At 40.2% G+C, this 26,237-nt stretch overlaps 1 protein-coding gene across 7 annotated transcripts in view; it reads left to right on the top strand.

The window, feature by feature from the left end:
• The window catches only part of PARD3B (par-3 family cell polarity regulator beta), an 862,331-nt gene that overhangs the window by 441,053 nt on the left and 395,041 nt on the right, over positions 1-26,237 (top strand). For all 7 annotated transcript variants that reach the window (XM_072121091.1, XM_072121090.1, XM_072121094.1 and 4 more), the window contains one exon: positions 418-649. In XM_072121091.1, the coding sequence (XP_071977192.1) occupies positions 418-649 (232 nt within the window). The remainder of the gene's footprint in view (positions 1-417; positions 650-26,237) is intronic.

The raw sequence follows: 26,237 nt of genomic DNA, 5'->3' as shown, positions 1-26,237 counted from the left end.
CTTAACCATAGATAAATGAATGGCCTAAGCCTGATATTAACAATTCATTAAATATATCAGCTTGAGAATTCCAGTTTCAGATACAATATATGTTACCAGTGGAAAAGTACACCATGGAAAAGTACTCCATTTTACATTTCTTATGCTGTATTGATTTTGTTGGACATGTGTGGAATTATACTTTATTTTCATGAATAAGAGAAAGATGTAGCTTTTAACCTTTTTGTGATAAGATCATATACTAGCTAATTGGGGCTGTTTGTCACCATACATGACACACAGCATGTGTGTTGGCCACCTGACCAGCTGTAGAGGCATGCACTGTTCTCAGTATGAACTTCCTGCTTAACACTTGGTGATCTCATCGAACAGTCTTGACCATACTCCACCTTATTGATTTTCTACTTTTATCTACAGATGGCCTTTCTGATGTGAGTTCCCACTCTGATCGAGAAACTCCAAATAGTGAACTGGTCCCACTGGGAAATCAGGAACTGGATGACACTGACAAAGCCAAGAAAGACAAGAAAAAAAAGGATAAGAAAAAAGAAAAGGAAAAGGGCAAATCAAAGGTAAAAGATAAGAAGAAAAAGGAGGAAAGTGAAGATCAAGAGAAAAAGGCCAAGAAAAAAGGGTTTGCCTTGCTCAGGTAAAATTACCATGAACTTGATTTTTCTTTTTATGTTTAATCCATGTTTATTAAAGAAAGACAACAAGTACATATAAAAATAGTTTTCAAAGCATAAGGGGTGGGGGGGGGTCTCGCAGGACCCCAATAATTAAACACAACCAGCATTCAATCAACAGAGTGATATTTGCTGTAAGAATGGGGTGAGGTAACGGGCATAATCGTGGCAGACTATGGGGGTTTCTTGCACCAAATCCACTGGTAAGATAACATACTAAAGACGGACAGGGGAGGGAAGAGGTAACCAGAGGTTTATAGGTGAAGAGTTCCTGAAAGGCCAGAGTTAACTTGTATTCCACCCAAGGAGCCCAGACCACAGTTGTCTTACCCAGATCTTGGTATAGATCGGAGCTTGTGTATCCTCTCCACTGTAGTAGGTGGGGGCTCTTCCAGTGTTGATGAAGCCCAGCTACACTGAGAGAAGAGCGACCTGCGGGCTGAACTGTACATTCTTACTAGAAACCCAGCTGTAGGTGTCAAACACTATCACCCAGCAGCTCCACCAGACATGCAAAATGGATCCTGCCTCTGCAACTCACCTCCAACTAATTTTTCTCCTTTGCCCCCCCTCCTCCCCCCAGCAGATTTAGGTTGGGCCAAGGTGGCATAGCTGATCTGACTCAGCCCACCTCCCCATACCGATCTCCAAAAGGTTGAGCGAAGACTAGTGAAGGGTGGGCGGATCGGTAGGGGTTGGTATAAGAATAGGAATTACATCTATCTTGAGGACATTAATCCGCCCTCACCATGACAGGTTGCCATTGCAATATCTAGCCAGGTCCCCTATTGTATGATCTAGAAGAGTCTTATAGCTAAGATTGGGAAAGGTCTGCAGGGATATCTATCCCCAAGCAGCAGATATGCGATCTTTGCCATTTGTAGGAGAACTGGGAGGCCAAATGGTATACACCCGAGACAGTGAGAGAAACCTCTGATTTGGACAGGTTAACTTTAAAGTAACTGAGTAGGCCAAATCATGTAAATTCAGACTACATAGAGGGGAAGGACACTCGGGGCTGTGACACATATAAGAGCAGGTTGTCAGCATAAATGGAGGTCTTGTACTGTTTGGACCCTACATGGAGACCGTATAGCCTGGGGTTCTCAAGCAGGGCTACAGCCAGGTGTTCCATAACAATAATATGCAGAAATGGTGAAAAGAGGAAACCCTGGCGAGTTCCATTCCTGATGGTAAAAGGTGTGGAGGAGATCCCATTAGTTCTAACTTGGGCCATAGGGCCTGAATAGAGAGCCTTATTCATACTAAGAAACCGAGGCACCACCCCAATTTGGTCCATAGCCACCTAAAGGAATTCCCAGTGCACACGATCAAAGGCCTTCTCTTCATCCACTGGCAGCAGGCAGTGGCTGTTTTAGCCTGGGAGATCAACAACAGGGTCTTGTTGGTATTGTCCCGAGACTCCCTCGCAGTAAGCCCACCTGGTCCCCATGTATAACAAAGGGCAGGGTGGTGTCCAGCCAATTGGCAAGGAGGACTAATTCCTGTTGGAGTGTTTTATAAAATCGGGGTATGAACCCCGCGGCCCCTGGGATTTGTCTGCAGGGGTTTGTTTTATCACTTCAGAAAGCTTTTTTTCAGTAATGATCTCTTCAAGGGCCCCCCTTTCTTTCTTGCCCAAGCTAGGTAGAGACATTTCTGCTATGTATGCATTGATTTTGGCCTGACCTTGTTCAGGGATCATATAAGAGTATTGGCCCTGGATGTTATAAAGTTCCTGGTAAAAGGAACAGAAAATGTCAGAGATTGTGGTAGGGTCATGAACCATTTGTCTCCCCCCATCCTGTATTTTTGGGATATAAGTAGCTGTCGACCTTAGATGAAGGAGCCTCGCCAGGGGCCCACCACGTTTGTTGGAGTGTTCATAGAAGAACCGCTTGTTCCTGTCATTATACCTAAGGTGTTTCTGGTATAGTATATTCCTCAATTGCTCTTCTTCTGTAGTGTTAAGTAGCTCATTTAAAACTACTTGTGGGCCGTCTCTAGTATCTGAATTCTACCAAGCATATCTTGAATTATGGCAGCCTTTTACCACATCAGACACACTCTGTGTTTAATAAATTCCCCACAGATCGTGCCCTTTAATATTTCCCACTGTACTGTGGGGGAAGGGGGGTGGATCTGATCACCTGTGTGGGTCTCCAGAAAGCTAGAGATCTGCTTACTGATGTCTGCCATACAAACTGCATCCTTAGGCAAATTATCATTTTGGTGCCAGACCCAGGGGGTAAAGAATGGGCCAGGTATGTTCAAGGTTACCAATATTGGGGCATGGTCTGAACATAGTGCCAAGCAATTGTGGCCATAGGCTGCCAGGCCAGAGCATGGTGGCTCAGCCAGAACGTGTTTGTCCAGCTGTAAGACTGATGGGCAGAGAAGTAATAGGAATATTCTTATCTGTGTGGATTGAGTATGCATCATACATCCACTAGCTGCAAGTTGTGTATGGCTTGCTGTAAAGAACGTATCTGGGAGGGGACTAAAGGAGGTCTGGGGATTGAATAGTCCAAGTCCGTGTCCATAATGAAGTTAAAGTCACCGACAAGTACAATTACCGCTTCTGCAAAGTCCCGCATTTTGACAAGGACTGAGCAGCAGGCTGCAACCTGCCCTTTGTTGGGGAGGTAGAGGGATGCAAAGGTGATCAGGTGCCCCACAGATCAGTTTTAGTGTCCAGTACCTCATGGGCCATCCTCCTGTGGACAGCAGTGGAGGGCCCTCTGGAATTAGTTGTAGGATTTTTGGTGTGAAACCAGGGCATGTAGTCTGTCACGTAGCTTTGGGAAGTGGTCGATGCGGAAGTGTGTCTCCTGTAAGAAAAGAACACAGACTTTCAGTTTGTGCATACAGTATAATAATTGGTTACAGGTCTGTGGAACATTCTGTGTCCTTACATTAAGAGAGTAGCATGTTATGGGAGCCATAGGGGAAACACTGAGGGATGGGGATCACAGTGATAATGCTGGGAATGTGCAGGGAAAACAAGAACCTGTAATTGGGTGACTGAATGTCTGTGAAGGAAATTTTTGGCTGACCCGCAGAGCCAGTTTTAACATGAAGGTCTATGCACCGGGGAGGGTATACAAAGTTATCACTGAACTTTTCAATCAGTTGCCCCCAAGTCGTGGTCCTCGCTTCGTGGGGCCTTTCCCCTCGACCACTGCATCCCCTATTTTGGCTGCATGGACCTCTCTGTTGGCGTGGGAGACTCCATCTACTTCCGTGAGGAAGTAGAGGGGAGGGACAGCCAATTCTGTATTTTAATGCACGGTCTCTGGTGAGAGTCCGTAGGTCATTCGGGTGATGAAGAGTGTATGTCATGTTAATTTGCCAGATTTGTAGGCGGAACGGGAAGCCCCATAAGTATTGTAATAGGTGTTCTTGGAGAACTACCTGTAGAGGGTGCAAGGTTCTGCGTTTATGCAGGGTGAGGCGGGAGAGATCAGGTAGGAGTTGAATAGGATGACCCTGGAAGTGGGTAGCTGTGTACCCTGCAGATCATGTCTCTAGGTCTCTCAGCATCTGTGGTTTGGGACCTGTGTGCCCGATCGAGCTCTAGTGGCATGTCGGGGGCACCACCAGGGATTCGTTCAACAGTTGTCGGAGGGTAGAGTCTAGACGGCGTGGTTCAAAGGACTCAGGAAGGCCCCATTCCCTTATGTTATTCCTCCTCCCCCAGTTCTCGGTATTGTAAATTACATCAGCTTGGTGTTGAAGTTGCATAGAATGTGTAACCAGAAGCTCCTTGTGGTGGTCAAGTTTTGAAGTAGCAGTTGTGGCAGAGTGCTCCGTTGGGCAACGCAGTGAACCTCGGAACGCAGTGTAGCTTATTCTGCTCCATGTGCCACTTCCAGCCTAGTCACATAAGATTCCATATTGTTCCTGGTTGGGATAGCAGCAATGTGTGTTCGCAGGTCGCTAATGCCCGCCATAGCTCTTGTCATATAAAGTGCTTCCCATGAGGGATAGAAGTCCCCAAATGAGGGGGGGGGGGGTTAGCAGGCTAGGCTAGCCCTGAGGGATCTGGGGTGGAGGGGCCGAACAAGTCCTGCATGGGGGATCCGGAGAAAGGGTTGTCTTGTGCTTGGCCCAGCTTTCCGGTTCAACATTAAGCTCCTGAGCGTCTTCAACCGGCATCTCTGGGGTTTTCAGGTGCTGTGTTTCCATTGGGCATCCTCCTCACAAGTTGGCGGGCGCTTTCCTGAGGGAGCGTCCCCAAGTGCTCGATCACAAGTGGAGATGCCGGTGCCTGGACGTTAGAATACGGGGACTCCAGAGGCAACCCTGCTGCTAGAAGGCCAATGTCTCTGGTCTCCGGAGGGCCGGAGGTGGTAGTGCTGGCGCCTGTATCTGTACAACCGGGAGGTTGGGTTCCGACTGCGGCTGACTGCAAGGCCACAGCGCCCATCTTGGGTGCATCCGCTGGAGGATCCGGCAGGAAGAATTTCTTGATGAGTAATGAGTGCTGCGGATGTGGGGAAAGCCTCCATCCCCTTCTTTTTTTTTCTGAACCACCATCTCATGTGTTCTGATGCCTGCTATGAGTGCAGTGAGTAGCGGGAGCTCGACGCGAACACATCCTCACTCCTGCATAGCAAGGCAGTGCCCCCATTCTTTTTTCCTTTTAATTAATATTTTTTGCAAGATGTGAGCTATATGAATAGTGGTAACTAGGGATGAGCAGACTCTTTCAGGTTTGTGTTTGCCGAGTGGGCCTGTGACATCATGGAGGAGCAATGTTCTTAGAAAAATGGTGGGATGCATGCACTGTCGTTGTTTGAATTGTGGCTCGTATGCACCCCTGGTATTTAACTGCAGGCAGCTGCCTTTCTGACAGCATTTAAATCATTAACACCACTGCCATCACCAATCGCAGGTGTTACCGCCAAGAGTGTTGAGTCAGACCGAAACCTGGACTTCTTGCAGGAGTCTTTTTGGGCTCAAGTCAGCTTATTCCTAGTGGTAATGTTACCACTAAATTGGTGGATTGTGAGTCTGAAATTTGACTGAGAGGCATTGCAACTAGTTCTTGTCATTTTGTTGTATGCAAAAATATGAGGGAGAGCTACACATAAGAGTAAAGAGCTGAGCACATGGAAAAAGCAAGCGGAGCAAAGATACAAAACAACCATGTACTATACCAAAATATCAATCTTTATTTAATGTAAACAACAAATAAATGATATACACCAAACCAAAAACCAATAAAAACATTTAAAAAAGGAAAAGAATCATCTGTACTTGAACCCAGGGGAGGGTCAGGCACATGATAAGGCCCCCAGAAAAGCACCTCCCTACCCAGCCCCAAACCCTAAGCCTGTCCAGCACGCAATGATAAAAATAAAAGAGAGTACCGACAATTGTGAAGCCCTGCAACAAAAAATAATACAATGTGGGTGGATCATAATAATTACCAAGCAGGCCAGACAAGCAGGGAAGGGGCTGGGAGAGCCCCACGCGTAGCGCCACTCCTCAGGAAGCCACTGAGGATTCACCTGTTAATATTTATATTGTTCTAGTAGTTGCTAAATGTTTTCTTATGGGATAGTCTGTGCTGTGGCTTACAATGTTTGTGTGCTGTACATATCATGGATAATCCAAAATTACCTACCAATTTATGCAAAAATGAAAAAAAAATACTACTTTATGGAAATCCTGAAAATAATTCTCCTATCTTTGTACAGGTTATTTGTTTTTAACACTTATTTTTACGACAACAACAATTATTTTTTTTAGTACTTTCACAAACACATTTAAAGCAATTGAAACAAGCCTTCATGATGCCCAGAGGTTATACAGTGTGGTATTGTGTTGTTCCGTGACCATGTAACAATTTGATTTAAACAAGCCACAGTTCTCTTTCTAGTTCTGTTCAGTATCCCATAAATTAGCTTGTACTTAAGAACATGGTACTAAAATAAGTAATGTCCTGCAGAATGTTGTTTTTAATATTTGTTTTTAATAAACTAACTTGCAGGACCTATTTTTCATGGATTTTATCCCAGTAATTTGATGATTTGCTCAAAGCTCAATCCTTATTTAAATATTGACACAACTTGCTTCTGGTCAGGAAATGCCACAGTGTTCCAGTGCCGTTTTGGCTAATGAGGCATCCCAAGATACTCAGCTAGTGAAATGTTTTATATTTGTGTATACTCAATGTTAATTGCCTTCTACTTACTTATGGTTAACAGAGCAGTCACTCTATGTTGTAAACCACAGGAGGAGCTAGAGAATCTTTAGTGCTTTACTCCATATTTACTTATAAAAACTGACTTGTTTAAGCTGCCAATAATGAATCAATTAATATGTGTAACTGAGACTTAACATAACTTCAACTAAATATTTTCCGACTGTAACTATGAAAGAACTGTTCTTCATTTTATGTTTTGCATTATTTACATTTTTTTATTATATGGACAACCCCCAGGGACTAAGAAAATAAAACACATAGATTGGTTCCTGAGTTCATCTGATACCTCTTGTATCTCTGTATTGTATCGTATTGTATTTTACCTCTCTAGATTGTAAGTCTGCATACAAGCAAAAGTTCAGTTGATGGGGGTCACAAGACCACATTATTCAATTTGGTGGCCTCATCAAACTCATGACAACACTTGCATTGAAACCTTCTTAAATTTATTAAGACTGGTTCCAGACTTGATAATCTCCGACCTAGGGCGGAACACGTCACTAAGAGGTTCTGGTGTCTTAGTAATTCTGGTGCAGCACTTATATGCTGTAATTGAATCTATGCTAGGCCTGCCTGTGTCCCACCACACCCACTTTAAAAAAAAAAAAAAAAAAAGGAGCGAAACATTACAATTTACTAGCTGCACAACAAAACTTCTTGACATTTTCTTAACTTATAGGCTCGTACATTGACATAAAAGGCATGATACATTTCCTCAAATATGTTGCAATACCAAAGTGGCCCACTATACTTTAAGAATGATTACATAATCTCAAAGGTTAATTAAGAAACTAAATAAAAAAAGAAATTATCTATCACCCATGCTTTGGACGTTGTATGTGCACACAAAGACCTCTGCATTGCTGTACAGTCTTATCCAATCTCCTAAATCCATGTCATGCCGCTTACATTTTTTGACGCTTAATTTTCTACGATTCTGAATTTTTACTGTTTGACAATTTGTTTTCAATTATTTACTTCTCCTTTTACACCAGTCATGAATATTTTATCCTTTTTTTTTAGCCCTGTTAATTTGCCAATTTTCCTTAGAGCAAAGAGTCACAGTGATTTAAATGTTTCATTCTAGTTGGGGAAGAGAAATGGCCCTTTTTTATCATTACTGTTATGGGCTTGTGCTCAGAATGATACTTTTTATGACCGGCGGTGTGGAGTCTGTAATGGAATTGCAGAGTGGATAGTATAATATACAGATATTGACTTCCATTAAGCCTGAGCAGTGTGAAGGCTGGAATACATTACATATAAAATATATATTTTTTTAAAGCATAGTTGCTTACACAGTTGTGCATCTGAAGGAAAGGCTCCAAATATATTTAAGATGGAAGGAAAGTTATGGTTGAATTAATAGACATTGGTGCCTTTATTGATGTAGAATGTGATGAAACAGATTTAATGTTGATAAAGGAAGTGTACATACATCTATCCTAGGATAGCAGGAAGAGCACAACACAGAGATATATTTTTCACAAGAAGTTATGTATTCGGCAGCAGCTGTAAACCCATACTTTCACAAATGCAGATAAAGTGGGGCCAAATGCGTAGCTGCTTGTTGTACACAGTGTTATTCTCATTGCTTTGTCAATTCCAAGGTTTTTTGTTCTCCCTCTCCCTTTTTTACTTTTCTGCAAAAACTGCTTAACGGCGCATGTGTGAAGATATGTCATTATACATTTAATATATACTGTATATACTTGAGTATAAGCTGAGTTTTTCATCACAAAAAAATGTGCTGAAAACCCCCATATTTGCTCATACACGAGTCTTAAAATTACTGATATACTCACTTTCCGCCGCCCCTGAGGCTCAGCGCGGCTCCCCGATGCTCCCGTCCCCACGGTTCCTCTTCTTTCTTCTCTCTGCTGTATTATCCGCCAAAGATGCGTCCATGCGCTATGATGATGACTATGATGCACCAGTCTGCAGAGCACATGAAGGCATATCTACCAGCTAATACAGCAGAGAGAAGAAAGATACACACAAAAAGTAAATACGCCGGCGGTGAGGGCCTGTGCACCACCAGCACAATGAGTAGAGAACTCCAAATTTAGAAAACGTAATCAATCAAAAACCCGGCATGTATGGATAGAATGTAGTCGCACGCGCAGAATGAAAAAACCTAGTACGGTAGGAAGCAGCATAAGAGGATAGACAATACATACAAAAAGAAGCGTTTGGGGAAAACCCGATAATCAAATATATTGCACATAAGCCCAGTATTTCATAAAATATAGAATAGACAATGATATTATATTTAAAAATCAAAATGTGAAAAATGGGGTGAGCCTAGTATATATAATAAATATTGGGAAGACCCGTAAATAAGACTAATGGTATATTGCACATATATAAGAATAAATAAGTATATTGTACATACTCCAAAATTGACAAAAATATAATAAATGGTAAAAAAGTACAAGTGATACATATGGGAGAAAAAATGAAGTGACTAAAGTGCAAGAACCCGTGCAAGGTGATCACACGTGCATGAAATATATTAAAATGGGCATCAAATGAAGATACGAAGGGTGCATAGCTGGGCATATGCAATGTAGGTATGTATGAATTGGAAGGGCAGCATGATACAAGGATATCCATAAAAGAGAAGAGAAAAAACATAAAAAACACCAACTAATATAAAAACAAATCAAACAGATTAAATCATAATGAGCGAAGAATAAGATGGCCACTGAAGTGGCACCAACAACATAGAACACAAAATAATAAAATAAAATCCACTGAGGGACCCAAAACAGGACAAGAGAGAAAATGGTTGTTTATGGGTGGTGGAAAAAAGACAATCACTATGAGTTTATAAAAAGGGCGCAAAACTAAGATTCTCATTGAGGCCGTGTGGCGTCACAGTGTCCAAATCCATTTAGACTCTCTTTGTGCCAGGATCCATCTCCAATTGCCTCCCCTCGCATCAGTGAGCACCCTATCTATCCCTCTTACCTTTAATTGAGATTCGTCACAGTCATGGTGTTGTTTAAAATGTCGAGGGATAGTTTTCAATTTGTTTAGGTCATCTTCCTCCTTTGCAGCTCTTATACCTAAGACATGTTCTCAAACTCTGCGTCGAAATTCTCAGGTGGTGAGGCCAATGTAGATGAGACAGGAGCATCAGGAAACTGTGCCAAGCATCGAAGGCTGTATACTAAAGGGGGCTGGCAGGCTGTATACAGGCGGTCCCCTACTTAAGAACACCCGTCTTACAGACAACCCCTAGTTACAAACGGACCTCTGGATATTGGTAATTTATTGTACTTTAGTCCTAGGCTACAATAAACAGCTATAACATTTATTAATGGTGTCTCTAATGAATCTTTATTGTTAATCCTGGTTCTTATGACAACCCAAAATTTTTTAAATCCAATTGTCACAGAGACCAAAAAAATTCTGGCGGAGGCTACAATTATAAAATATACAGTTCCGACTTACATACAAATTCAACTTAAGAACAAATCTACAGACCCTATCTTGTACGTAACCCGGGTACCGCCTGTACTGAAGGGAGCTGGCTGGCTATATACTATAGGGAATTGGCTAACTATATACTACAGGGGGATGGCTGGCTGATTATATACTACAGTGGTCTGGCTGGCTATATACTACTGGGGGCTTGTTGGCTATTTACTGGGAGGCTGTGACCAATGCATTTCCTACCCTTGGCTTATACTGAAGTCAATTGGTTTTTCCAATTTTTGGTGATAAAACTAGGGGCCTCGGCTTATACTCTATTATATATTTATTTATGTTCTCATTTTAGCAGAGAGGTGTCTGTGTCTGGGTAAATACAGGAAAGGATAACGATAGGGAATAGTGGTAAATTTTTCAGTATTTCCACCAGAATTTAGTTTTAAATAAAAATATTATGCAGTTGATGCTAAGCAGATCTAGTCTTATTCCTGCCAGCACCCTTGGTTTCATTCTATTAAAGGAACCTCTTTAGAATTTATTTTTATAGTTATAAAAAATGTTTTAAACGTATTTATAAATTTATCAAAGGATCATTTGTCCACTGCACTGCAATATATGTGTGTGTTTATATATACAGGCGGTCCCCTACTAAGGACACCCGACTTACAGACAAACCCTAGTTAAAGACGGACCCCTCTGCCCACTGTGATGTTTGGGGAAACTCTCTGAATCCTTTATTATAGTCCCAGACTGCAATGATTAGCTCTAAGGTGTCTGTTTTGAAGCTTTATTAATAATTCTTGGTCCCATCACAGCAAAAAATTTTGAAACTCCAATGGTCTTTTGGGCCAAAAAAAAAAAAAAAAGTCTGGAGCTGCAGTTATAAATTATACAGTTTAACTTGCATACAAATTCAACTTAAGAACAAACCTATGGAACCTATATTATATGTAACCCGGGGACTGCCTATGTGTGTATATATATACTAATTTATAAATATATATACACACACACAGTATATATGTGTATATATATACATATATGGTATATGCAAACTAAACTGCATTTACTAAGTATGGGGAGATAATGAATAGGTTTATTACACTGTGAGGAAGGTGTTATCAGTGTTTTTTATTACTAGCAGTGTGTGACAGACACACACTGCCGACTCGCTGCCATCTTCTTTCTTATTGACCGATAACGATCTGACAGGGAAAGAGAAGATCATACAGGCCGCTGAAAAAATTATGAAAACTATCCAACTTTCCTGTGAACACCATGATTAATTAATCATGTAGAATAATGTTCTGCAGGCAGAACGACCAGCACTGTAAAACGTTAATTTACGTAGGGTGACCTTCAAGGGTTTAATCAAGAACAACACTCATATTTAACTCACTTTTGGTCTATTTCCTTCTGATCCTCCTTGAGATTGTTCTACTACTTCCTTTTATTCCAGCTGTGTTCAATTTAACTAATTGGACTTGATTGGGAAAGGCACACACACCTCACAGTGCATGTCAGGGCACATGAGAGTAGTGAGGTCAAAGACCCCGCCCAAGGAACTCAGAGAAAAAATTGTGCCTAGGCCAATGTTTTAAAAGAATTTCTGCATCACTCAAGGTTTCTAAGAGCACAGTAACCTTCAAGATATTTAAATTGAAGACATTTGATACCAGAACTCTTCCTCAACCAGGCTGTCCAGCCAAACTAAGCAATCATGGCAGAAGAGCCTTGGCGAGAGAGGTAAAGAAGAATCCCAAGATCACTGTGGCTGAGCTCCAGAGATGCAGCCCTCTATCAGTCAGGGCCTTATGGAAGATTGCGCTGACGGAAGCCCCTCCTCCATGCAAGACATATGGAAGCCTGCATACAGTTTGCAAAAACACACATGTAGGACTCCCAGACTCTAAGAAGTAACATTATATTGTCTGATAAGAAGACTGAACTTATGGTGTTAATTCAAAGCAGTATGTGTGGAGAAAATCGGGCACTGCTAATCACCTGCCTGATACAATCCACTTGGTTAATACAGTGAAACGTGGTGGAAGCATCATGCTATTGGGGTGTTTTTCAGCTGCAGGGACAGGATGACCGGTTGCTAATAAAGGAAAGATGTATGTGGCCATGTACAGAGATATGTGTGAGTAATGTGTACAGAGGAATATGCATATGCACAGTCATATAAATAATGTTCTGCAGCAGCACAGGTGTGGATTATGATGTGCTACAGCAGCTCAGATGTGTGTTATAAACAACAGCATAGAACATTTTGAAGCCGTTATTTAAAATGTTTTACTCTTAAGGATTTATTATATTATTATATTATTATTATTTAGCTTTTCACTATTGAAAGAAACTAATAACAAATGTTAAACTTTTTAATAGTTGTTAACTAATAACAACAATCCAAATCTGTTATATCTGTCAATTGGTAGTGTTATGCCTTTGGATTCTAGAGTTTAGATGCTCCTTTATTGAGGATTCTATCAATGTTCAATATCCTTATCCTCAGTGCAGTAAAATACTATTTTGCCACATTCTGATTTACAGTCAATCGATGCACATTCACTGCATGGAATGTGTAATTTATGATTATGTCACAGGATTCCCTAGAATTGTACTTTCTCGTCATTTCTAATATCTAATAATTTATTACTTTATTTGGATGCAGCTTGAACCAAAGAGAATAGACTAGTTTCAAGTTCAGCCTCTTATCTTGCACTTGCTGTACTGTCATAAATCTTCAGCCATGCTTAGATACTGAGAGCTGAATTGGATTAAATGGATTGGTAAGAGACAATGAAGAAGCAGACTGCTGAGTGGACAAATGTCCTTTTTTCAACTTTAGACAGAATAGTTAGTGTCCTATATCAGTGGGAAGTATAAGCAATTCTTCAAAAGCAGGGACTATAAAGTAGTGGAGAAGAACACTGCTTTAATCTCCAATGTCATCTCCATTTAGATAAAGCTGCACAGAAATAAAGGAAAACTCTTCTAAAAACAGAGCTTTTAAGTATCCAATTTATTGTCTACTGATGCAGATTTACCATTACTCCTTCATCCCCAATACTGTTGTTGATGGGAGCTGTCATGGTTCTGCTGCAAGTCAAGAGGATGCTTTCTGAAGGTGAAACCCCACCATTACTTTAGATTTTTTTCATGATAGTTGGTAGATTATTACTAATGTAATTGCCCTCTGTTGCTCCTTACAATATTCTTCCCTGTGGCAAAACCCCACTCTCAGGTCATGTCAGGAGATGCACTTACACTTTCAAGCATCAAAAATACAATTGTCTGATTAAAAAACAGAAAAACAATATACATACATGTTATAAAAAATATGCATACAATATAAATGTAAACAGTAAAAAAATGTTTAAAAGATAAAAATGGATAACCCTCACTACTGGGATAGAAGAGTTATCCGGGCTATGGGGGCCAACAAAGGAAATTTAGACAGCCTGTCCTGCTGGTCTTGATTCTCCAAAGATTGAGCATCTTCATAGCCCAATAACTTATGCTTTATGGATTTTTCTCACGCCCCTGTCTTGTGAGGGAGACATGGGGTGTTAGCTGCCCTGCCCATCAATGAGGTAAATTTTGGAAACGGCTTGTAATTTAATTGGATAACTCTCCTCAGCAACTTGTTACAATGACGGAATACCAAACTTGGGGGTATTACATCTAAAATTTGGGTTGTTATATGATCTAGTGGCGTTCCCGGAGAGACACAGTTCATAAATTGACAAAGAATGTGGGTCAATTTCCCCAAACCCTATCCTGTTTGCGGGGCTTATAACCTACAGTCAGTATACGCAGACCCTGGACTAATTGCTTTGAATTCCATGCCCCCCTGGTGTCACCAGGCACCATGAAGTGATTTTATGACAAGCCTTCTCATCTCTGCCTTGGTCCTAAGGTGTAATTAGGATTTGTAAATAAGGATAGGAGCGATAGACTAAAAACAATAAAGTATGTACATATTTTTGTACTACTATTGTTCTCCTTTATTGTTCTTCTTTCCTGAATATAATCTAATGTGATGACACACTCTTCTTAAGGCTACATTTACATAACCTATTCTGGATACATTGAAAGTTTACGCCAGGAACACTCCAAGTGTATATGATGAGTGGATCTATATATGGAGTGACAAATATGCTCAGCAGAGGCTAAGAGAGGCAACAGTATTACATCCATGCCCATCCTCCACTGTGCGTACATTCAGGGAGGTCCACATTGATTTCCCTTTCCAAATGAGGACAGTGACATTACTGGGGAAACACCCTGAACATTTGCAACAGCCAATCATTGGCTGCTGCTAATGTTCTCTCCTCCTGCCTTCAAGGGAGAGGGATGGAAGAGCTCCCGAGTGCATAGGTGACGCACCGGGCAACTAGCGCTACAGGCGGAGTGCATACATTAAAATACTAGGCTCCATGGAACGCTCGGGTGACGTAGCCTGAGCACCCCAGGTTAATTTGCACAACTTTTGTAACTCTATATTTCCGTAATCGAGGGTTATAGAGCTATAATAAAAGAGGAACGTCTTATTAGGGCACATCTACTGATGGTAGATGTCCTTTAAGTTTAATATTCGGGAATATGAAAAATCTGATATTTGGTTCCCCCAATTAGTAAATAACCTATAGAAAGTATGTATCTTCATACATTATCATCTTCTCTACCCTTCTCATGGGAAATTAAATATATTTTTGTCATTCATTTCTGTAACATTGTTTAGCGGTTTAAATCATATGACAGAAGTTTGAGTCTTCCAGATGGGACAATGACATACACGGCTCTGTATTGCATATAACTTTCCAGTGTCTCTTGTGATGATGCATGTATCTTCATCCTTTATATTTAGGTCAATGCAATTTGTGCCATAGTGTGACTTCTCTCATAGCTTGATGCGTTTCCCCAGGTTGAGCTCAGCAAGAATGATAAAATGTATCAATGTAATCGTCTTCCTAAGAGAGATTCAATCACCCTTTAAATTAAATTTTCAATCACTTGGTCCCTGATTAAAAAATAAGTCAGTCTCCAGCTTCTTGAGGTCCATTTAATGTTAACCTCGCGTGTAATTATCTTTCTTCCCCATTGTTCTATTCCATTTTTTATTTTGACATTCTTGCCTAAACAACGTGTAAAAGAAGGTTTTCTGTGTGCAGCTTTCTCAGATAAAAATCAGTCTATAAACAAGGAACTAGTTTGTAATCACAATAAAGCTGGTTGCAAAATTTCACATACAGTATAAAGTCAGAAAGTAACATGGATAATAAAGTTGTAAAAAAAAAAAAAGTTCTGTGTTGATCCCCCGGATGCAACCCCCATGAAGTGAATTTCTCACAAATTAAAACAGAACTTTCATTTTCACTATTTAAAACCTATAGCAAAACCATAAAGATAAACCATCAATTGAAGGAACAATCTCCAAGTGGAACTTTAATGGCTATAAGCCTCCATGTACCTGCAAGGTGGCCTTTATTGGCAAAGTCTCCATAAGGAGAGCTCTTTCATCCCTCGACCTGTCAATTGAAATGTCAGTACCACACACCAGATGGATAATCCGAAAGAAGGATGGACATTGGCAACAACATGAGGTCCAGGTAACACATTATTTTTATGTCAAAGGTTGGAAAAAATGTTTTCCAGGATGACATTAAGAAAATAGTACAGCATAATACAGCAATTCACTTATATGTGTTTGTTGAAACTTGAAAACTAGAATTTCAATTATGTAAGTTAACAGTATGGTTGATCTATATGAGACAGATGTAGGTCATAGAATTACTAAAATCACTTAAATTTCATGAGTCATGTGGTTAACTAATGATGTACCAGAATTATTAACCTGTTTTCAGTTTTACTGTTAATTAAAGTGTTCCTGTCAGGTGCAGAATAGACAATTCACAGGTACTGGCTACTAGTCTGTCAGTGGGACAAGCGTTTTTTGATGAGTCCCTAGGGAAGAACTACAATCACTGAATGGCTAGGACCATCTGAAAAATTTATCTTATAAACAGTATACAGATACAAACAGATATAAAATTGTAAAGTTGTAAATAAGGCTTCTTCAAGTGCATACACTATTTACTCTACAAGTATTTACACAAACTCAGACAAGTGTGTGTGCTCACATATTCAAATAGAGCCACAATGCTATTCTTCATGTGTGTATCTCAAGTATTTGACCTATCTCGATTCACCATTTTTACCGGCTCCTCAGGAGCCGCAAATGATCCCATGGGAAACAGTAGACTGATATCCCCTTCAGGTAGTACAACACCATGTGGACCAAACAGAGTAAAAAAAACAGCAACAAGCAATGAGCCGTGTTTGCAAAGTTAAACCAGTACTTATAGTCTGACCTGTTCAGAATAGAAGCTGTAATATAGTTTTCAAAATTATTTAAGTTGCTAGGAAAATAAGAGAATGTATATGTATAAGAGTTTTAGGAGATATGATTGGAATCCTGGTTACCTCACCTACACACAGTGATTAACAGTTCCCCCTGTGTTAGCGGGTGCACCTAGTTGACTCTCCATAAGGCTGGGATTCTCATCACATCTTTTGGGCATGTATGTATGTACTCCAGGAAAGCCACTGTCATGCACAATAGATGTGTCTCCAAGTAGGGAATACAAAAATGCAATCAGAAGTAAAAGTGTCATAAAGTCAAAGCACAGTATAGTTACCAAGAAACAACATAAATGATATGCATGGGGTTCAGACCTGAAATGTTGGTTCAACCTAAAAGTGGGGTGTGTGCTGAACCCCACACTTTTTTGGCAATACATGTGGGGCGCAGCACACACCACGATTTTAGGTTCAACTATTTCCTCTTGCTTGTCTCTTGGTGCTGAGTATCTTCTCGGCTTCCATTGCTCCTGCACCTCTCTTCCAGTTAGGCTGAGTCTATTATCTGTAATGTCTGCTTTTAATAGCTAGCATTTTAATCATAAGAGCTTTAAAAAAATTTCTGTGAGTATGATAATGAAAATTGAAGTACAATTAAGCACGTGACAGTAAGGCTTCTTACACGTACAATAGTGTCACAGTCTGTTTTGTGTTCCACCTAATTGCATATCACGATGAGAGATTCTAGATATTTCAAGTTATAATGTTCTTTATACCACAGTTACATATAATGTTGCACCATTTCTCCTTTGAATCAGTTTAATACAAATATACCTCAATGGTTACACATTTGTATGCTACAGTTTGTATAGTGTTGTAAAAATGATGCTGAACGTGAAGGGGGTCAGAACATATAGATGAATCTCTTTTCTTCTTTCAGTGGAAAATATTAAGATTGTAAGAATATTACTCAATAGGCAGTACACAAGAGAATGTTCCTCGGTTCATCTGAATACATGTCTGACTACATTTTCATGCAGAAATCATTATGATAATAGCTAATATGATCAGAGCCATCTAGTGCTTTATCCTGCATGAGAAATATCTGGCAATTAGCATTAAAGTCCATCTATGAGCTCTTTTCTTCCCATCAATCCCATCCTTTAGTGCAATCTCAAACATGTGCTGTGAAGGTAGGGAGGTAAACTCCAAGGAAATTGGCATCAGTGTTTTTCGGAGCATGCACAAACCTTTAACCACGTGGAACATGCACAAGATTTTGGTGCAGAAAAGAACATCCGGGTTTACTGAGCTGTCAAAAATGTCCATGCTGGGTGCCATAATGAACATCAGTCCCACATTCTGTTTCACAATGCTAAACCAAGTTGACCAACAATACTATACCTTTGGAAACATTAGATTGGCCAGTACAATAGCACAGGGTCAGAGATGCTGATTATGAACATGTCCAATCCAATATTGTCAGCTTTTGTCATGATGTAACATCAGTCCACTAGCCACAGAGCTTAGTCTCACCCAAATGACTGCATTACATTTCCATAAAATCTATATGCGGCCGGTTCCTACCTGTTCTACAGGAATCCTTTTTCAGTATACCATAAAAGGAAATGTTAAAATGGGTTTTCTAAATTGGATAACCTCTTCTGATGTGACCACTATGTCCAATGTTGGCTAAGACGAGAACAGTTGCAGTGCGGTTTACAACAGGGTTTTAAAGGAAATCATAGCATTTACACAACCATACAGTGATCCTCGCAGAACTCCTGGTGATCACAACTAGAACAAATTGCAACAAGTAGAAGAATCTTCAGCACGCCACAAGGATGACTATGAAGATTCATTCTTTAATTCACCAAGGCCTAAAAGCGAGGTTTAGATTCACAATGAGCCTTGCTTGATTCATTGTGAATTGAAATATATCTTTTTTGCCTTGGTGAATTAAGGATTTAATCTTTATCCTTTTATAGTGTAGTAGCTTCTTCTTCTTCTTGGTTGATGGTGGATCCGAGCACCAGGATTGTCACCTGCGAGCACCCACTTTAATACCTTACTTCTGGTGGATGTAAGTCCTGGGGCTGCTATCTTTTTCGTTTACTGGTGAACAAATTGCAGAAACTACAACCTGTATTAGTTAAATGGGGTTTTCAGGACTTGATGATTGATCTACAAGGGCATTGAGGGTGCAGTCGCAACAGGGCCCAAGAGGCTTAGGGTGTTGCATTAGACCATAGACCATAGATCATAGTCAGGGGCCTGGCACAGACTTAGCATTGGGGCCCATCAGCTTCAACTTATGCCATTGTTGATCTAGTGTATCTGTATCTGATCAGTAGGGCTTAAAGGGGTATTCCCATTTTGGCAAATCAATGTTATTACTTGTATGATGAACAATTATGCAAACTTTTTTTGGGTCTATGTGACAATTGGATTTTTAAAATGTTGGATTATCATAAGAACCAGGATTAACAATAAAGCTTCATTGTAGACACCTGTGATAACTGTTATAGCTGTTTATTATAAACTAATGAAAAAGTACAGTAAATTACCAATTTATAGAAGGCCTTTTGTAACTATTGGTTGTCTGCAAGTCGGGTGTTCATAAGTAGGGGACCGCCTGTGTATATATATATACATTTTTTTTTTCCAGTAGGCGGTTATTTTTAGATATAAAATGTTACATAGTTCTGTAAGGTTGAATATACCAAAAGGTGGCAATTAGAATAATGTAAAATATTCCTTTTCATTTAATGATAGTTTCCCCTTGATTGTTCTCATTTGTGAATAGATGAGAGCAGAGGCCGTGCTGTGCTCATCTGCTACATTTAATCTCATATCCACCATTTCTACATTATTATACAGTTTAGTTATTATTAGGTTGTTGAATATTTTATATTTGCCCATCTGACAGTGAACTAGAATATTACATTTGTATTAATATAAATCATGCATTGTTTGTACATGGTTGAAAGACAAGTGTCTAAATGAAAAAGGATATTTTTGGATATATTATAGAAAGGTGCTCCGGGCAGTATTAATATGAGATTACCAGTATATACAGAGAAAATTAGCATCAAAAGATTGTGCAGTTTTCTTCTTCTTTTTGGAAATAGTGTGAAGAGGTTGTTCTAAGACCGCTTAACTCCTGTGATGAATAGATTTCTGGATCCCAACTCAATACAGATCAAGGCCTTAGGGAGGCCCTCAAGCAAATCAGTAAGGCAGCTTTACTAATCGTGTCTGATATTTAGACCGTGAAAACTTACACATGGCAGTCTAAAGATGAGCCAAGTTCATCAAAGTAGCTTTTGTGGGATAATACATTTGGTACTTTTATGGAAACTCTTTCTGTAAATTAGCATTTTATTCATTGGACTAGCAAGGTTTTCAGCATGGGAAAGGGGGTAGGGACAAGCCCAACCATAGTGGTATATATGTAAATATTAGTACAGCAAGCAGAGATCTAGAAAACATTGAGGAATTGTTACAGAATGAATACTTGAAAATTGTTTAACCTATTAAACAACAACTATTTGGTTAAAGGACACCTGTCATCAGGTCTCTGTCACTATTTCTGTGACTACTACCTGTTGGAGCAGCCTTTATCTAGTTATTTCATACATTAATCATTATTAATCATCTTTTCTTTATTAGGTAAATGAGGCTGGTCACATGGTCAGACGTAGTGATGTCACCCCTGTTACCCCTCCCCTCTCCTCCCCCTGCTCATGTCTGTGTGTAATGTATAGTAAAGCATTGCTAGTGTCTGTGCTTTATCTGCTGACATACTCTCTCCTCTCCTCCTATACACATGTGTGATACACAGAAATAAGCTACACAAGTACCTGAGATGTTCTGCTATAACATGGCTGCAGCCTGGAGCTGTTGTATCTCTCCTAGACACACACAGGCTGCAGGGGGTGCCAGCACCAGGAAGCACATGGAGGAGCCATTACACCATTATACCTCACACCATTATACAGGCTGTCAGTCAAGCACTGGGGGTGTGGCTGTACCTCCCACTCATGAATAAGCTGGACTGCTTGAATATGATAATGCTTCATTGGACATTTCACAGGTCATTTGCATACAGCTTTAGGACCTCATTGCTTGGGTTTACAGGCATCTAGAGGGACAATGAAGGGATAGAGACAATGCTTTCTAATGGCAGTTTATGAAAATCTATTTAGATTAGGGGGCCTATTTTGCATGACGGGTTCTCTTTAACCCCTTAAGGACCAGGCCCTTTTTCGTTTTTGCGTTTTTATTTTTCACTCCCCACCTTCAAAAATCTATAACTTTTTTATTTTTCCATGTACAGAGCTGTGTGATGGCTTATTTTCTGCGTAACAAATTGCACTTCGTAGTGATGGTATTAAATATTCCATGCCGTGTACTGGGAAGCGGGAAAAAAATTCTAAATGCAGTGAAAATGATGAAAAAACACATTTGCGCCATTTCTTGTGGGCTTGGTTTTTACAGCTTTCACTGTGCACCCTAAATGACATGTCTATTTCATTCATTGGATCAATACGATCACGGGGATACCAAATTTGTATAGGTTTTATAATGTTTTCATACATTTACAAAAATTAAAACCTCCTGTACAGAAAAAAAATTCTTCATTTTGCCGTGTTCTTGCGCTAATAACTTTTTCATACTTTGGTGTATGGAGCTGTGGGTGGTGTCATTTTTTGCGACTTCTGATGACGTTTTCAATGCTTCTATTTTTAAGACTGTTCGACATTTTGATCACTTTTTATAGAATTTTTTCTATTTTTCAAAATGGCAAAAAAATGCCATTTGCGACTTCGGGCGCTATTTTCCGCTACGGGGTTTAACGCAGTGAAAAACGGTTATTATATTTTGATAGATCGGGCATTTTCGGACGCGGCGATACCTATTGTGTTTATGATTTTTACTGTTTATTTATATTTATATCAGTTCTAGGGAAAGGGGGGTGATTTGAATTTTTATGTTTTTTTGATATAATTTTTTTTTTTTTACTTTTTTTTATTTTTTTTACTATTTTACAGACTCCCTAGGGTACTTTAACCCTAGGTTGTCTGATTGATCCTACCATATACTGCCATACTACAGTATGGCAGTATATGGGGATTTTGCATACCATCTATTATAATGTGCAGATCGCACATTATAATAGATAGCCTCGATCATGACAGCCTGGGATCTTTGTGTGATCCCAGGCTGTCATGGCAACGGATCGCCGCTCCCCGGTGACGTCACGGGGAGTGACGATCGGAGCCAAGATGGCGGCGCCCACGCGCCGCCGGCTCTTTAATGCCGCCGGCAGCTTTGCCGGCGGCAATCAAAGGGTTAACACCCGCGATCGGTGCAAGCACCGATCGCGGGTGTTAGCGACGGACGTTTGCTTCATTATGAAGCAAATGCCCGGTGAGTATGAAGAGGGCTCAGCCTGTGAGCCCTCTTCATACTCCCCCATGCGCAGTAAGACGTAAGGGTACGTCTTATTGCGCTATGGGGTTAAAGTGGACAACCTCTTTAGCCCACTTGCAGAAACTTAGTTATTTTATTTGTTCATTTGAACTTCTGGTTTCTTGCACTTTGGTGTTTGCAGAATGTTTCTAAATATGTCCCATCTCCTATTCCAGTCTTGTTAGTGTTCCCAGTTCAACTTAGTTTGAGTCCAGCTTCTTATTTTCCAAATTTGTTTCATCTGCTCTTTATGTGTTAATTTTCCCTGTTGAAATCTGTTTCTTGCCTGATTGATAATGTCATTTTTTATTTGAGCATTTTTTGTCCTAGTGTTTTGCCATTGTTTATTCTACAGTTCAGCATTATAAAGTTCTATCTTCTGATGAACCTCACCATCATATTCCTTATCTTGTGCAGAGGTCGCATTAATGCCGGTACATGCATCAAAGACGATTGTACAGACAGTTTTACTCCTTGAAAATGCCCCATGCAGATAAATCCATTTCAGGCTTTTCCCCTGTGCTTTGCCATGTGAAAGGCTGCACAGCACAGTGCAGTCCTGGTAGTAGCCGATGCACAGAAAGCCGTGTGGGAACAGCAACAATCAGAGAGAAATCTGGACCTTAGTCGTAGCCTAAAACCATAGTGACATAATACATGTTATATACAAAAAGAAAGTGAACTTCATTGGACGTAACTCAAGTGAGTACCACCCACGTTGGTTTGCAATGTTTTATGGGATATTTGCTAAGATAAGAGTATGCACAGGTGCTCACATTTTAGACAAGAGCGCACCTAACGTGAATACATACCAATTTGCATATGTGCACAGAAACATGCATGCAAACAAAACACACTTGATATAGACGCATTAATACAGATATGCAAGGTCATTCTCGTAGTGGGATATTAGCCAAAATAAAAGTATGCACAGGTGTTCACATCTAGACAGAAACGTCATAATGTAAATGCATACCAAGAAGCATATGTGCACAGAAAGCATATGTGCGGCCGCAAGTATGTCCCCGGCCATGTGAATGAACCCTATGGATCATGTACGGTCCGAAACGCGTCAAATTATTTGACTTCTGAGTATTATTTTTTTTAACCCTTTTTCAATAAAGTGCCGGATTTATTTACTTTTTGCCTGGATGCTGGATTCCTTTTTGGATTTCTCTGCAGCATGGGACTGCAGTCTACAACCCGGGGCTGTTCCTTTACCTGGGAACTAAGATGGGTGGAGCTATCAAGGCCATGCATCTCCCTCTTCATATCATCCCAGACTGCAGTGCTGAAAGGCCTAGATGGGCTATGGCCTGATTGTCCTATTGACTCTTTTAAAATGTCTGGAAGTCGGGGCTGAGGCCAGCAGTAATGTGGAGCTAGCAGGGCATAATTTCAACACTTGATATAGATGCATTAATACAGATATGCAAGGTCATTCTCGTAGTGGGATATTAGCCAAAATAAAAGTATGCACATGTGTTCACATCTAGACAGAAACGTCATAATGTAAATGCATACCAAGAAGCATATGTGCACAGAAAAGTGCATATAGACAAAAAACACCTATAGACAAAAGTGCACCTAGTGTGAATATATACCAAGAGGCATATGTGCACAGGACTGTATGTATATATAAGCAAAAAACACCTCATACAGAAACATTGGTACAGATATTTTAGGCCATTATAGTGGGATATTAACCAAGATGAAAACATGCACAGGTCTAGACAGAAACGTCATAATGTAAATACATACCAAGATACATATGTGCACAGAAATGTGCATGCAGACAAGAACACCACATATAATTACATTAGTACTAGATTTAAGGCCATTCTTATAGTTCATGCCTGCAGGGAACCTTGTTCCTATAACAAGGATCCAGTATGCTTCCCTTGTGTGTAACCTCTCCAATCTCCGCCTCCTAAAGGAAGTGGGACCCTTTCAATTGGGACTACACTTCCTCGAATATCTGTACCAATGTTTCTGTATGAGTTGTTTTTTGTCACATTGCAAACTAATGTGGGTGGTACTCACTTGAGTTACGTCCAATAAAGTTCACTTCCTTTTTGTATATAACATGTATTATGTCACTATGGTTTTAGGCTACGACGAACGGGGCATACCGCCATGTGCTGGAGAGGAGGAGGAGGTAACTCTTCCACCCTCCATAGAAAACAGCGGCGCACGGCCACACTCGCCGAAAAAATTAGAGCATGCTCTATTTTTTTGCGATGCTCGGCCCAGATCAGTGCCACACATGTATCCCCGCCGTGCCGCTATGCCGCAAGTATGTCCCCGCAGGCGGCCATGTGAATGACCCCTATGGATCATGTACGGTCCGAAACGCGTCAAATTATTTGACTTCTGTTCTGAGTATTATGTTTTTAACCCTTTTTCAATAAAGTGCCGGATTTATTAACTTTTTCCCTGGATGCTGGATTCCTTTTTGGATTTCTCTGCAGCATGGGACTACAGTCAGGATGCTCTACAGGGGATGTTCTTTTACCTGGGAACTAAGATGGGTGGAGCTATCAAGGCCATGCATCTCCCTCTTCATATCACCCCAGACTGCAGTGCTGGAAGGCCTAGATGGGCTATGACCTGATTGTCCTATTGACTCTTTTAAAATGCCTGGAAGTCGGGGCTGAGGCTAGCAGTAATGTGGGGCTAGCAGGGCATAATTTCCTTGATAAGGTGCCAATACCAGATGTAGGGCCACAGGGTACTTTATAAATAGGTTGTATGGGAAAATCCCCTAAATTGCTGTCGATGTGCAACTGCTGTCGATGTGCAATGCTAATGTGAGCAAGGTGTGTCATGTGTTCATTAAATGCATTAGACAGCACGCATGCCAATGTCTAGCTCATGCTTAATCAAAACTTTGTGGGCATGAAGCCTTAAATGTAGAATTTCCTCAATATGGCAATTTGCGTAAGAAAGATGGTTCTAGCAATTGTAACCCTGCATAAAATAGCAACATGGTAACTTATATGCTTACATGTTATTTGTGTTACTTTACCATAATTTTCTAACTCCTCCTCCGTAATAATGCCCCTCAAAAGAGTAGTAATTATATTCTGTCAGAAAAAGATTGTGACCACTGATTTTGTGATTTCTGCTTCACTATTATAAGATTTATTTAAATCTTTTGTATATTATTAAATATAAAAAGTTAGGATGCTTCTAGGGTTTTTGTAATTCTTTTCTTTAAACACTGTAATTTTTTTTAATACCTAGAAATACATGTTTCTGGTGTTATGAATACATGGCCAGCTATTACAAACAGAAATATTAGAAATAAGCATTACAACATGTGATTAAGATTGTCGTAATGTCACCAATATTAGTCATACTTCTGCCTATACCTCTCATTCTCTTTTACTTTTGTTTTTTTCTTAATCTGATCCCTAGGACAGTCATCTCAATGCCACTGAGATGATCCAGTCATTATATTTTAATGCTTGAGCAAATTGCAGTGTGGCTGTATGAATTGCATCCTGCACGCTGCAAAAAGAACAGGTTAAGACAGTTGGCTGAATTATTTATCAGTAATACGGTTCTTATCCCTGAAACTTTGTGTGATTGATGTGTGTTGAGCAAGTGTTGGATGGTGATCACTCTGCCGGCTTTAAAGAGATTGAAATGAGAGCATAAATCATTCTCTGCAAGTGCCAGATAGGTAGAGTGTCTACTGCCTTACTGGCAGCCTAACACTGCCTCTGCAGACGGCTAAGCGGGTGACATCAGCACAAAATGTGCACATTCACCAATGGTTGCAGGGAAAATGCTGAGTGAGCGATTGGTTTCCCACTGAATTGCACATGCAGACAAGACCTGAAAGTTAATACAATAGCATCACAAGAGCACTGAGTGGCTGCAAGTCATACTAATGTAACAGCATGACATTGTTATGAGTGAGCATTGTCCTACTATACCAAGCTATTCAAGATGTACAATAATAACAGCTAATGTCTTAAAAAGGGAAGCGATGTACATTTATATAGGCTCTGAAAAGCTCAAGAGAGAATTAAAAAGCATATATAACACAA

The sequence above is a fragment of the Engystomops pustulosus genome, chromosome 8 (genome assembly GCF_040894005.1).
Source record: "Engystomops pustulosus chromosome 8, aEngPut4.maternal, whole genome shotgun sequence".
In the NCBI taxonomy this organism is placed as follows: domain Eukaryota; kingdom Metazoa; phylum Chordata; class Amphibia; order Anura; family Leptodactylidae; genus Engystomops; species Engystomops pustulosus.
Note: the sequence above shows the minus strand (reverse complement) of the source record. Positions and strands in the feature narration are given on the sequence as shown.